This window comes from Alternaria incomplexa (assembly GCF_024043165.1).
Source record: "Alternaria incomplexa strain BMP 0042 chromosome Unknown scaffold_16, whole genome shotgun sequence".
Taxonomy (NCBI): Eukaryota; Fungi; Ascomycota; class Dothideomycetes; order Pleosporales; family Pleosporaceae; genus Alternaria; species Alternaria incomplexa.
Window position 1 is genome coordinate 132,596 of NW_026249865.1, and position 13,622 is coordinate 146,217.

Genomic DNA, 13,622 nt, shown 5'->3' on the forward strand with positions numbered 1-13,622 from the left:
TGGGAATTTAGTGGGCTAGTCGGAGGAGGGTGTTTCGACGGTCTCACCCTTGATCACAGCATCGCTTCCTGGTGGGTCTTTGGCTTCGACGTCTTGATCGGACTCTGCATCGCCCATGACTGAGTCTGCATCGTCGTCCTGGACAGGTGGTTTGGCAACCATAGATGCCGTGGGTATGATGTCGTGTTTGTCGTCTTCAGAAATATCGGAGCCGAATTGAGAACCTGCAGTTTCAGGCACTTCCTTGTATGCTTTGTCGCTGGCTTCCTCTACCATCCCGCCGCATACAAGACATAGTATGTCCACGTCCCACTTGCGTTTGGGTTTCCCGCCGCGCCTCTCTAATATTGTCAGGCGGGCCTTGTTGTCTTGCGCCTTGATTCTTGCATCCAAGGTGGTGGAGGCTTGAACTTGGCTAGATCGGCCCCGCTTCTTCAATTGCGGTGCTGCGTCTTGGAGCGCTCGCTTCTTGAGACAGTCCGCGTGAAGCCACTCTGAACATTGTGGGCATTGTAGAAGAAGCTCGTCCGGATTGCAAGGCTTCTTGTCGATGCAGTACGTTTTCATTTTGCTCAATTGGCTGTTGGCGCGCTTTGTAATGTCGTAGCTCTGGCGGAAAAATAGCTGATCTGTCTTGAGGTCGAGGCTTTCCGGGTCGTCGTCCCAATACACCACGTCCGCGGATGAGTCCACTGACAAAGCGTCGATGATATCCATGTGATTGCTGACTATCAGCTCGCTGTCGCCATGATGCGCTTGTCGTCCACCTGGTATGTCCTCAGGCCGGTATGCCCAGTACACTCTGAGAAAGACATGCTCGGGATCTCCGCCGCGAACTTCGAGAACTTTGGCGATCCAATGCTCAATCGAACCGGGACCTTCTGCGATCTTGTCTTCTTCGCTCTTCTTCACAAAGATCATCTGACCTACTTCGAACTCCTCGCCGTTCACAGTGAACCTCCGATAGCGCCGCATAGCCTCCCAGTACAGCGCAGGCTTTATCTTGACGTGTAGCTCAGGTAGTTGCGTCTCGGGATATGGATTTGGCTGCGTGGTTTCCGCGTCCAAAGGCGCGTCAAACTCGCTGACGTGCCCGCCATTTACAGCGCCCTGCTTTAATTTGGCTGATTTGCTTGGCTTCTTGTGTTTCCTGACAGTGACGGCTGTAATCTTGAAGCTGAGATCTTTGTCTACTGTCGACCAGTCAATTTTTCGTTTCTTCGCACCGTTGGCTTGAGGCGTTGAGCCATTGGACGTGGGCTTCTCGTCTGCGACTTTGCGCTTACGTGCCATTGTAGCGAGTGAATCTTGGAGGGTGGAGGTTTGGCGTTGGTGGTGTGGTGACTGTGATGCGCTGGTGTGCTCGGTGCGGGCAGCACTGACTGTCTGACTGTGACGCGGGATATTAAGCGAGGGTACGGTACGGTGAGAGCTGAACGTTGGAGAAGTGGGCGAGTTGGGTTGTTACTCGGAATGCAGTATCAAACTGAAGTTGACATGCTACAGCTCGACGCGTCTGGCACCGAGTGGAGCAAGCGATCTGTCGCGCCCGCGTTGTCAGCTGCCATCACGCTACCGCGCCGTGAGAACGCTAGGCCTAAAGCATCATGTCACGTGAGCCTCTATCGTCTCCGTCACGACATCCTCGCCAAGTGCATTGGCAAGGCGAGACGGTAGTCATGAACACAAGGACTGTCTTGACGGATATTCGCGAGCCATTCCGGCAGCTTCCCCTCATCCGCCGTGTGGACTGCCGGCTCAAAACGAATTATTGAATAATACCAAAGCAGACAGTCTCAGCCTTGATTTACACAACGCCACGATGGGCGATCACGTTCGTCACTCAATCGATGATGCATGCCAACATCAACCTTTGGCACCGTTGTCTGACATGGCATTGTGGTACAACATACGACGCGACGCGCCGGTTACTCGGAGTGCTCGGCTAGGATGGCATGCAGGTAAGATCTGTATGCCTGGTCAGCGCATCTGACAAACCTCTGTTAAGGGAAGAACAGCTGGGTACCCCAGATTCCGTGGGCCGCGTTCCGGCCGCTATTGCCAACACATGGATTTGGCAGAAACGGCCAAGATGCACTGCCACAGCATCATCGTTACCCAGAACAGGAGAAGTCCGTGCCGAGTGACCGAAGACAGGTGGGCGGCCGCCAATTTAGTCTAGTACGGGGCCTCTAGATGCGCTGGGAATACGACCAAGGGCCAATGAATAAGCGTGCAGTGGCCATTGAGGTCTCCGGGAGGATTGTGGATATGGAACACGCGGCCATGCGTTGATGTCGATGAAGGAGCGCGCTGCCGTCTGCGCGGATATGGAAGAAGTCGCAATGGAATACGAATCTGTCAGCCGGTAGATGGATCGTCCAGCGCGCGGCGATCTCCAAAGACCAGAACCCTTTCGCAGGTTCGCGTCATAGGCACGCTAATCCCTGCCGCGTGCCCAGAAATTCCTCCACAAGTCTAAGTCCACCACGGACCTCAGATATACGTACTACGCCTACCGCTCTTTCGCTCCTTGTAGTTCCCATGATTGCTGTCCTCCTCCGCCTCTACACGCATCTCTAATCCTGTGCTCTCGTCGCTCGTTCCCGAAGAAGCTCTAGTCGCTGCGCCGTAACATTCCGCGAGCCGGTGTACCCGTGGCTTGCACGCCTGGTTCCGTACCGACAACGCGCCCGTAGAGCACCTGCATTGTGCACCGCATAGAGGAGAGACCTTCCACTTGTACTAATACTGCCACTCGTTGCTGCCATGGGTCGTCCAAAGAGAGGTAAATAATGCGCCGGCTACAAAACGGCGTCCCTCGCTCCCTTGTCGGCAGTGCCCGTCGTTGCAAGAACATTCACTAATGTTGCGCCCGGTTCGCCCCTTCACAGTTCTGTCGTTTATGTCACAATGGGGTGGTTCCAACCAGAATACCTTGCAAAAGAACCCTCCGTCCGCCGGACCGTCTCCGGGCCCCGCGTCCCCCGCTCCGCCTTCACCCTCGACGAAGCAACCCGTCAGCTCAGCCAACTTTGCACAGTCGGCCACCGCTCTCGACTCGTATAACAGCGAGCGCCCTCCCTCCCGCGCGACCCAACGCGAGCGCAGCGACTCGCGAGCCTCGGTCCGTCCCATGTCCATGATCCAGACATACCAGCCGCCCGTCATGGAAGTAAGCCAGGACACGCTGCCCGAGCTGCAGCGCATCTTCACCTTCCTGAACAGCCACTCGAACAAGCTGTACCAGGAGGGCTACTTCCTCAAGTTCCACGACACCGACACCCGTACGTCAGCCCTGTAGGCCATGCCTGTCTGTGATACTAACGGCAATGCAGGTGGCCGTCCCGCGCCAGATCGGAGATGGCAGGAGTACTTCGTCCAGCTGGTGGGCACCATTCTCTCCCTCTGGGATGCGAGCGCGTTAGACCAGGCTGGGGGTGACGCCGAGGTGTTGCCCACGTTCATCAACCTGACGGATGCTGCCATCCACATGGTATGTCCGCTCAAGCCCTCACTATGACCTCACTAACCCCGCAGATCCCCTCCATGACCCTCAAAGACGGAAAGAAGCTCGACAACATCCTCAGCGTATCCACGGCCGCGAGCAACAAATACCTCTTCCACTTCGATTCCTACCACGCGCTTACGCAATGGACCGCCGGCATCCGCCTCGCCATGTTCGAACACACGACCCTGTCGGAAGCGTACACGGGTGCGTTGATTGCTGGCAAGGGCAAGACGCTGAACAACATCCGCATGATACTGGACCGACAGTGCGCAAAGTACGAGGACTGGGTGCGCGTTCGGTTTGGCGCGGGCACTCCGTGGCGCCGCTGCTGGTGTGTCGTCTCTCCGCCAGATGAGAAGGAATACCTCAAGATGCAGAAACTGCAGAAGAAAGGCAACGCTTACGAGCGACCGCCGATACTCAAAGGCGACATCAAGTTCTACGATACCAAGAAGGTCACCAAGAAGACCAAGGCCATCGCCACGGTCAAGGACGCCTACTCATGCTACGCCATCTACCCGCAATCGAAGCCGCTCATCGACCAGTCTACATTAGTGAAGATCGAGGGCAAGATTACAATTCACTCGACGCCAGAGAGCACAACAGAAGGATTCGTCTTTGTTATGCCCGAGTCGCGTCCCGCTATCTCAGGATTTGAGATTATGCTCCAGTACCTTTTCCCCGTGTTCGATACATTCTCGCTATACGGACGCCCAAAGAAGTTGATTGCAGACGTTCTAGACACCCGCGGTCTGATGTTCGCTATGCCTTCCGACAGGCGCTACGGATACTTGGAGATGTGGGACGTGGTGGGCTTGATCAACACTGAGGGCAGCGACAAGTGGTCAGAGCGCCACTGGAGGAAGCAATTGAAGGACCTCACGTCCACAAGAATGGTGACTGCGAACCAGGACGCGGAATCCATCTACAGTCGCGCCAGCCGCAGGAATACCGTCAGCCGGGCAGGCTTCACACCTCGTAACCTGCGATTTGAAGACCAAGGCTCCATTCGCTCCAGCCCGTCCACACGCGCGTCATCTCCCACACGCAAGTTCCCAGACTTTGAAGTGCAAGCGCCGCGTCGTGTTGGAACAGCTCCCGCTGCAAACCCATTCGGTACTCCACGCCATCAACGATCCGTGTCGGAGCAAGTCAACGGACGCAACGAGAACACTCCTTCTAGATTCACGCGAGATGAGACGCCATACGAAGACGAGCGACCGCCGACGCCTCCCCAGCATCGTATACTCAACGGTTCGACGAACGGGGCGGTCCAGCCTTATGATTCGTCTGCGTCAGATTACGACGAGAGCCCCATCAAGGAGCCACAGAACCTTCCACCGCCGCCTGCAGATCTGTCTGCTCCACCGCAAGGTTATGTCGACCTTCCTCCGACCCAGGAGCACGCTGCCAATCAGAAGCCCCCCATTCGTCCCAACATGCCCATGGCAAAGCCAAACCCTGCAGTCGACTCTGCCACGCTCCAACAAATGGCTGACGCTTCACATGGATCGTTCCCTGGGGGTGTAGCAGCCGCTGGCGCAGTCGGTGCTTGGAGAAATCAGGACACCATACAGAGCAGACGCAGTGGTGACTACAACGCGTACGGCGATCAGGGGCAATCGATGTATCTTGGTGTCAACTCAAGGCCGCCTCCAACGAACCAAAACTCCGGGAACCGCCTGTCTACCATTCCCGCATCACCATACGTCGAGCATTCCGAGTTCGTCGACTCTCCCACAGGCTACCAGCCGACAGCTCCATCGGTCCCAGAACATAGTGAGTTGCCGCCACAGCCCCCCAGTCACGAGCTCCCTTATCGTCCGCACCCCGAAAGCGGCGGCATACCCCGTAAACCAGTACCAGGTCGGTCTCCCCTAGCCTCGCAAGAGGATGACACCCTTTCGACCAGTAGCTCAAGACTCGACAGTTTACGAGAGGACGTAATCGACCCTGAAGCTCTCGATGCTTTCAACATCACACAGCCCACTCTGAATCGTCAGCCAAGCGGATCAAGTAGTTTCTACGACGATGATGCCATATCGACTTCCACGCCAGACTATGCCAGCATCGCTGAAGAGGAACCTGCGCCTCCTCCACGAAGATTGCCTGAACGACGCACCGATCGACCAAGAAGCGGTGTTCTGACCATGATTGGAGATCCAAACGTAAAGCTTCCCTCAGATGAAGATCCACATGGCTACAAGTCTGTTCTGGACCCAGCACAGGCGCCTGCAGCTGTTCCCAGTATTGACTTTGGCCCGACGTACGCGCTGGACTTTGACGGCAAGCGTCCGGGCACCAGTGGAACCATGACACAGATGCTGCACGATAACAGCGCCTCGCGGTCCAAGGAGAACCTTGCGACTACCCCGAATGAACAGCACCGACTGTCTTATATCTCCGGTGCAGGGTCACCTAACCAACCCATGCATGCGCGCAGTGGTTCGAACTCTCCGCAGATCTCGGATTCACGACAAGTCGCATGGCAACCGGCTGCAGCCTCACCACAGCAGCCGGACAGAACAAGGCTGGATCCTGAAGACTGGGTGATGCATCGTGCGGCGCATCAGCAGCAGCCTATAATGTATGGACATGGCAGGAGCAAATCACACACCCCACCTCCTTTCGGTCGCACGCATTCCGGAGATTGGACTCGTACGCACTCTGGAGATTGGAGTCATATTCAGCGGTCGCCTCAGGGTTCTCCAGGTCCTGCCCGTCCACCCAGCCGCCCTCTAAGCCGCGGTGCTGAGACACTGCTTAATCAACAACCTACTACTTTGTCTGCTCGCGAGCAGGAACAGGTGGCTCGCATGACAAACACTCCTCTTCTGGACCTTTCGCAGAACACCAAGAAAGTGCAAAAGGAGCCTCCGACAGGTCTTACAGGTTATATCGATTATCGCGAGAAGGAGAAGGCGGCTCACAAGGCCAATCGCCAGAGCTTCACACCGACTATGCAAGCTGAGATCGACCGACGCACCTTGCAGACCCAACAGCGCCAAATGATGGAGGTCCAGCAACGCCAGCAGATGATGATGCAACAGCAGATGCAGCAACAATATACGATGGCTCAGAGCAACTATGCGCCGAGCATGATGGGTACTCCTAGTGTTATGGGTATGGGCACGCCAACCGGCATGGGTGCTCCGAGTGTAATGGGCGCGCCAAGCATGATGGGTACTCCGAGTGTTATGGGCATGCCTACCGGGCCCGGCACGCCGTCAGGCATCGTCGGAATGGCGTACTCAACACCGAGCCAGATGCACCCCATGTATCAGCAACAGCAGCAGCAGTACTTCCCCCAGCAGGCGCCAACCCCACAGATGAACATCCCTGGAGGTTGGGTCTCCCCAGCGCAGACACCACAGAGCCAGTATTTCCCACAGCCGTCACCGCAAGGCTACGGCAACATGGCGCAGCAACAGCAGCAGGCTCCGCCCACGCAGGCTTACGGCGCAAGCTTCGACCAGGCGCAACAGGCAGCAAAGTACGCGCAGCAACAGCATCAGGGCCAGTACCGCCGTTAGATAGATGGGCTATTCGTTTAGAGAGTGTTGAGGTCATTAGGGATCGATTACAATTGGATTGAAGAGTATGAGACGAGATGCCGATGTTCACTGTATATATTTCACGTCTGCATCTTCTCGTACATAATACTAGGCATTGAGCGTGGGAGCTTCGGATTGGATTGCAGGCTCGCTCAGTATAGCATGGAGATGTTAATGGAGTTTATGATCATTGAGAGTGTTCAATTGCTTGATCACTTGTGGTCTTGATGTTCATATGTCGGCTTTCCTTCTGCGTTGAAGATCTCAAATCACGCCATCTGTTAATTTTATTCTTCCCAGTCCCGAAACATCGCTACGCTCTCGCTCTGGCTAACGTGGAGCTGTATCTCAGTCTCAGAAAGAGGCACGTTCAACACTCTGCTCAAAAGCTGCGCAAATTTGAACAGCTCATCACCCTCCCATCTTTGATGCTTGAAAATAGTTTTTCTGTGTTTAATCCGATTGCCTTCGTGGTACAGGAGGTCGATAAGAACGTCTTTTGCTGACTTGCGATAGTCGATTTTGATAGACTGGCCATATTCTGCGACCCCTACAAGAGCGTAGACTTTATCTCGAATGTCCCCACACTCATGGTCGCCATATGCTTCCAACAAATCCGAGAAAGTGACTGACACACGTGGTGTGGATTGACCCCGTATCATAGCGATGTCCATAGCAGGACTGGCGAGGATTTCGTCAAGGTGAGACATGTAAGTCTTATCGTGAGAAAAAGAAGGGTCCATAAGTTCCAAATGTCTGACCGCACTTGCGAGGTCCTCGAGCGATAGCACAAGACTAGATAACGAGACAATCTTTGAGCCACAATGTATCTCCAGGTAGTCCGCAAGCATGACTTCCTGTATGATCCACATTCGGGACCAATATCTTCTGTTACATAGTGCTGTAATGCTGCGATCCTCTGTTGAGGTTAAGAACCTCTTGAACCTAGGTACACTCCGGGTTGGACGAGGCCAGTTACGGTCCTCGTCACTGTCGTCACTCTCGTCGGTATCCAAATTCAGCTGTTTAGTCCAGTCGATCAGGTCTCCGTCCTCCAAAATCTGCATGGCAATGTCGCTATCATCGCCCTCTTTACCGAGCCAGATCAAAACTCTGCCAGCTTCTGAATATATGGAACTCATCAATCGAACTTGGTGATTACGCTCGTCGACCTCCGACTGCTGTATACAGATTGCGTCAATCCAGAAGGGTCCGTAATTTCCATGGAGTAGTTGCTGATGTACGAAGTCCCATAGATTCTCGCGAATCGGGACACTGACGCCATTGATCTCGATATTGGTGTGCATTACATCGGCACCCCAGGTGTAAGACAGAGCAGTATACGATGGACAGTTTTCTGGGCTGTAGGTCTGGAGGCTGCATCTCGTGATGTCTTCGTCATTGTTGGGCTCGAGGGTGAGCAGTCTGATCTCTCTGCGCGTCCGATCGAGGGGGCATGACGCATAGAGGTCGCCCATCGTCCGTGGTTCGCATGTGCTGGGTAAAGCCGATGAGCGTTTCGTGGTACACGACGTGCATCTGTGATGTGAGCGTGCTCTCGTATACGAAAGAGACGACGAGGCAGCTGCAGACATGTTACATAAATGGCTTTCTGAAGCTTCGTAATACCTGGTAGAGCGATAGAGGCTGTGTCGCTGAGCCCATGACGTCGAAGCTGAAGCGCTCAGCTCTGCACACTCTGGCCGTGCTATCACAGCCAATAACACGAGGTCAGAGGCTGTTTGGATGTACAGGTCTGCGCATCCAAGACTATACCATGACGACAGTTATTCTTAAACACAGGTAAACGTTCATTAGAGTTTACACTACGAGTCTAATGTTTTAATTGTCCGATTGATTGGAATGCGTGATGATGTTTGCAAAATGGAGTATGTCACCCTGGATTGATGCAGGATACCTCGGAAGGACAAAGTGCGGGGCATCCCAAGCGAGACAGCTACCCCTCCATGCAGCTTTCACGCCGCTAACCCCATCCTACCTCCGTCTCCATACCACACCCTGCATGAGCCTCGTCATAGTATCCATCGCTCACGATCCTCGGCCAACCTTGTTTCTATTTGGTTCCAAGCCTAACTCCGTCCGACGACATTGCCGTGAACGAGGATCGGTGTCTCGCTGCTGAAGTTCTTTACGTCCTCCATGACCTCCTTGGTGCCCTCACTCTGCAAGGCCTTTCCGACACTCTCAGGGCTGTCAAACTCCATGACGGTGCTGATGGCGTATGGACCATCGGCGTTGAGCTCACTGACGGCGTAGGACTTGAGACCGTGGTTTTTCCAGTTCTTCATGGCGAGCGGCATGTGTGTCTTGAGGTAGTACTCCTTGTCAAAGGTGGAGCCCTCCTTGCGAGGGTAGAGGACGATAGCGGTGGCGCCAGACATGATGATGTATAGGTGGATGGTATCGGAGAGTTCTGTACGCTGTGAGTAAAAACCAACAGGAATTTGCAAGATGTACTGACTGTTGTAGATGCGATGCGCGGTGCTGAACAGCACTGACGTGGGAATTAGTGTCTTTATAGCTGCGCCCGCGCCTGGGATCGACTCAGTACCCCACTTCAAGATCCTTACATCCGCTTCGGTCCTGCTGTTTTGCACACTCGCCCGAGATTACTCGCAATCCCAGTCCGATCGGGCTTAGGATATATAATGTCGACTTTTGTCAGCATGCTGCTATCTTTCGACCACGAGCCAGCTCCAGACACACATTACTGGAGTTTGGCCGCATCTTCCCGAGTGGGTATCCTCACATGCGTCGGAAGGGGCCTTGAAGATAGATGGCTACTTGCCAAGCTAATCTACTACCAGATACTTAATTCGACATCGTCGCGTCCACCGCCAGCTGTGTCGTAACGTATAACTCCGGTACAATTACGAAGAATCTTCTGGTGTAATGGCCTCGAAGGTCCCCATCTCCCTATTGCCCATGCGATTGCGCTCGATCAGGCTGTCCTTAATAACCACGACTGTTTGAGCGCCGGGCTCCTCCTCTACAGAAGGAAGTATGGGGACAGGCACATCGTCTCGCAGGCCAGATGACCTCACGTTTCCCCACACCCTTCCTCCGGTAGGCACCGCAGTCTTCGCCCATATGTACGCTGTTTTGTCCATTCCCCTCAGCCTGAGCCCAACGACTGTGTGCAGCTCTTTTGTAATCTTGGGCTGGACGACAATGCCTGGTCGCCATAGCTGGGTTCTCTGTGGATCCGAAAAATTCCTGATTGCAATACTCGTGCGATGGGCGATTATTGCTTCTTGTATGACGAGACCGGTACCAGAATGTACAAAACGTCGAGGCAGTATGCTGTTAACCACGCGACCTTCTTCTTCGTGTGCACAATCCGTCAGTCTGAACCGGAGCGCAGGATCCAGCCCAACGACTGCATCCGGGAACCTCCCGCAGTCGATAGTACACGACGAACCCGACTCGAAGAAGAGCTGTATTGCGGGAAAGAAAGTGTTCAACGTCCAGTAAATAATCTCTGAGAATAGTCAGCTCTGCCATCCTCTCGCACTACGCATTTGGTAGACGCGCTCTCGTTGATCAATTGACTAGCTAAATCGGGTTTGTCCAATGCCGCTGTGTGTTCCAGACTGACAGTCCGCGGTATGAAAGCGCCGTAGTCCGTGGTAGAAATGGTCGTCGCATCCGATCCTTTTGCCTCGTCATCTTGTATGAAGACCTCGATGAGCTGGTCCCGAGAGCTCCAAAGTCTTGGGAAACCGCGGCGCTGTGCTTCTATGAGAAGGTCTTCTGTTGGGCATTGGTAATAGTCCATGCGGCGGAAGCAGCTCGTGTTACCGAGAGGACATCCGCCGGATAATGGATGCTTGTATAGTGGTCTTGGATTGCTATGACAAAAATGCAATTGATTTTTGTGGTTGCGATAGAGCTACGCAAAGATGTGCCCAAGAGTAGAGGTGTAGAAGCGCGCTTGCGTGCGCGCTGCGAATATGATGACTCCACTCTTATTGGAAGGAAGGAACTTGAGATGACCCACACTATGGAGAAAGACCGTCCAAGTCTTTCAGCGCAAGAACCTTCAACTTCTAAATAGCTGATAGCTTGGTGTAGGAAAGGTGAGTTCATGTGGTCTTCGCGATGGGTCCATCAACGTGTGGACAGGCAGTCTATCACCTTTTCGAGGGGAAGGTCTACACTCTTGGCATTACATGATTCACAGCCTCGCAAGTCGTTATCTTTCCCTTCTATGAAGAGATATCATGCAAGGGTGTTGAGTAGCTGGCCTTCGCAGGCATGCTTGTCGAGCGGACGAGAGCGAGCTGTTGCAAGCGCATATTGAGCAAGCAGAGCGCGATTCACTTCTGTCTCATGCGACGTTCTGGAAGAACCAAGGTGGAAGGTTCACGTGCCCTTGCCTATGTCTTACCTAGGCGGACTGTTGTGGAACATGTCACTACGTGCCTGCGTCATTCCACTAGCGGCTCTTGGCGGGTGCTCTTGCCTTCTCTACTTGTTTACTCCCTCCTTCTACCGCTCAGCTTGCTCTAGCAACAAATCCACCGCGTCGCAAGCATCGCCACTGGTTACAAGACGACTGATGACGCCCACTACGTAAGTCTTCTCTTCTAATCCGGCGATCATGTGCTAATCTAGAATCAGACGAGCTGCCAGCAAGCGCAAGAGCGAGGAGACCACAGAAGCCGCTAAGCTCATCAAGAAAGCAAGAGGGTCTGTTGGGCAAAAGAGCGAGGGATCCATAAGGAAAGCTCCGGAGTGTTTTCGCTTCCTCGATCTTTCTCCTGGTATGTCTTCCTTGCCTCTGACATTGCTAGGCGCTAATGCCGCAAAGAGTTACGAAACAGGGTATACGATTACGCGAACGAAGACGACTCAAGGAATTATGCTTTACGGCCCAGGCCTATCCTACCAAACTCGCCTCGCAAGTCTCACTCGGAGCGTGCCTGGAAGTTCTTGGCCTTGACCCAGGTCTGTACACAAATTCGCGCAGAGTATCGTCCTCTTTGGATCCAACATCTCCGTGTTAGATTCGCGACAACATCCGAATGGACCCATTTCGGCAACGCGTTTCTGCATAATGACAGTGTACACAAGCTAGTGCCGGGTTTGGTGCAGTTCTCGTGGGACCACCGCAACGACGGCAGATCAACCTTCGACATGATGCCTCTGCTACACTTGTATGTGCAATCTACCTCATCAAAGGTATCATTCGTTCCGCACATGCTTGCTACAAGTGGATACACCGTGGAAGATGATATGTGCCATACCTGCTACAAGAATATGGAGATGGAAGAGCTTGGGTACTCAAGTTACGGCGATGACGATTGCGAATGTCCAGACTACGACTGGTGCCGCAGCGAGTGGAGGACCTTCAAGAACAAGCAGATGAGATATACCCGCACCATGCAAAAGTTCATCCATAACTCGAACGAAAGCTGGGCCCAGGCAGTACGAGAGGATAAACTGACGGTCACATGCACAGTCAATAAGACGGGCTGCCATGTCACCTTCAAGATACTCTACAAGGAACCAATCTGCCAGACTACCACCGACTCCCAGCCGGCCCTGGACTTACTGGAGCAATGGGGAATCTTCGATCTTCCGGTGAAGAGGTGTACCGACTTCGTGCTGGTGTACGAGGATAAACAGGTTACGGAGAAGGATGGTCGCAAGGGTAAAGTAGCCGCCACGAATAGCTGTCAAGATATCTTGCTAACTTATTACTAGTATGTAGCCCCCTTGCTATACCCTGCTAACGCAGTTCTAAGACATCTTCTTATTCGTGCTAACAGCTTAATAGATCACAAACTCGGTTGTGCGCAAAGTTCACGTTCACAAGAACCCACCGAAGGACGAACACGAGGCAATCGCCTAAAGGCTCTGTGCAAACTGAAAATCATCTGTCATGGATATGTCATACCAAACAGCCGTAGTAGGACTCATCTGAACTATGCGCGCTCGTGCTAGAAAGATTTTCTATAAACATCATGTTCATCGAATGACTACAAGTTTCCATGTACAGAATATATCGCTCCGCGCACTACGCCCGTTGCGCAAAGTTGACGCATCTTCACATCAGAGAGACATGGCCGGGGCTGAGACAAGAACAGCGCTCAAGAGCTGACTTCTCTAGCTTCAGCAACCTCGCATATATTCGCGTGCCAGCAGCTATGTGGTTCGACCATGCTGCACTGGGTGTGAGCGTGCCCCTGGGACAGGATCTAAGCTGGCAGGGTTTCATCTGGCTGAAGGGCGATGAATACAGGCCTTCTATTCTCGGTCTAGTTCCAACATCACTGCAGACGCTCCACATGGACTTCGCAGCACACGATGGTGCCATCTTTGCTTTGGGCAGAGGTTATATCCAGCGCCTGGAGAAGAAGGACTGGAGATGGTGAAGGCTGTTGGGTTAAGTGGTAGATTGTACGAGCTGATGGACTGCAAAGCCCCAGTTGAACCGAGAAGAGTGTTTGAATTGGCTGGAGTGGGATTTGAAATGCAACTACGTCAGTTTGAGTATCAAGAGACGTATGCATGAAGATGTGAAGGATAAG

The 13,622-nt window shown here is 53.5% G+C and overlaps 4 protein-coding genes across 4 annotated transcripts; 2 read left to right on the forward strand and 2 right to left on the reverse strand.

Annotated features, from left to right (window-relative positions):
- Positions 1 to 15: 15 nt before the first annotated feature.
- Positions 16 to 1,293, reverse strand: J4E90_009429 (uncharacterized protein; the record flags this gene model as incomplete). The annotated part of the gene is made up of 1 exon (XM_051438948.1): positions 16 to 1,293. The coding sequence occupies one exon, from the start codon at positions 1,291 to 1,293 to the stop codon at positions 16 to 18; it is 1,278 nt and encodes a 425-aa protein (XP_051287025.1).
- Positions 1,294 to 2,866: 1,573 nt separating this feature from the next.
- Positions 2,867 to 7,044, forward strand: J4E90_009430 (uncharacterized protein; the record flags this gene model as incomplete). The annotated part of the gene is made up of 3 exons (XM_051438949.1): positions 2,867 to 3,287; positions 3,339 to 3,496; positions 3,541 to 7,044. 3 exons carry the CDS (start codon positions 2,867 to 2,869, stop codon positions 7,042 to 7,044), a joined length of 4,083 nt encoding a protein of 1,360 aa, XP_051287026.1.
- Positions 7,045 to 9,155: 2,111 nt separating this feature from the next.
- On the reverse strand, positions 9,156 to 10,864 carry J4E90_009431 (uncharacterized protein; the record flags this gene model as incomplete). Its single annotated transcript, XM_051438950.1, has 3 exons — positions 9,156 to 9,684; positions 9,961 to 10,283; positions 10,604 to 10,864. 3 exons carry the CDS (start codon positions 10,862 to 10,864, stop codon positions 9,156 to 9,158), a joined length of 1,113 nt encoding a protein of 370 aa, XP_051287027.1.
- Positions 10,865 to 11,647: 783 nt separating this feature from the next.
- Positions 11,648 to 13,466, forward strand: J4E90_009432 (uncharacterized protein; the record flags this gene model as incomplete). The annotated part of the gene is made up of 4 exons (XM_051438951.1): positions 11,648 to 11,661; positions 11,710 to 11,852; positions 11,900 to 12,742; positions 13,234 to 13,466. The coding sequence occupies 4 exons, from the start codon at positions 11,648 to 11,650 to the stop codon at positions 13,464 to 13,466; spliced, it is 1,233 nt and encodes a 410-aa protein (XP_051287028.1).
- Positions 13,467 to 13,622: the final 156 nt, after the last annotated feature.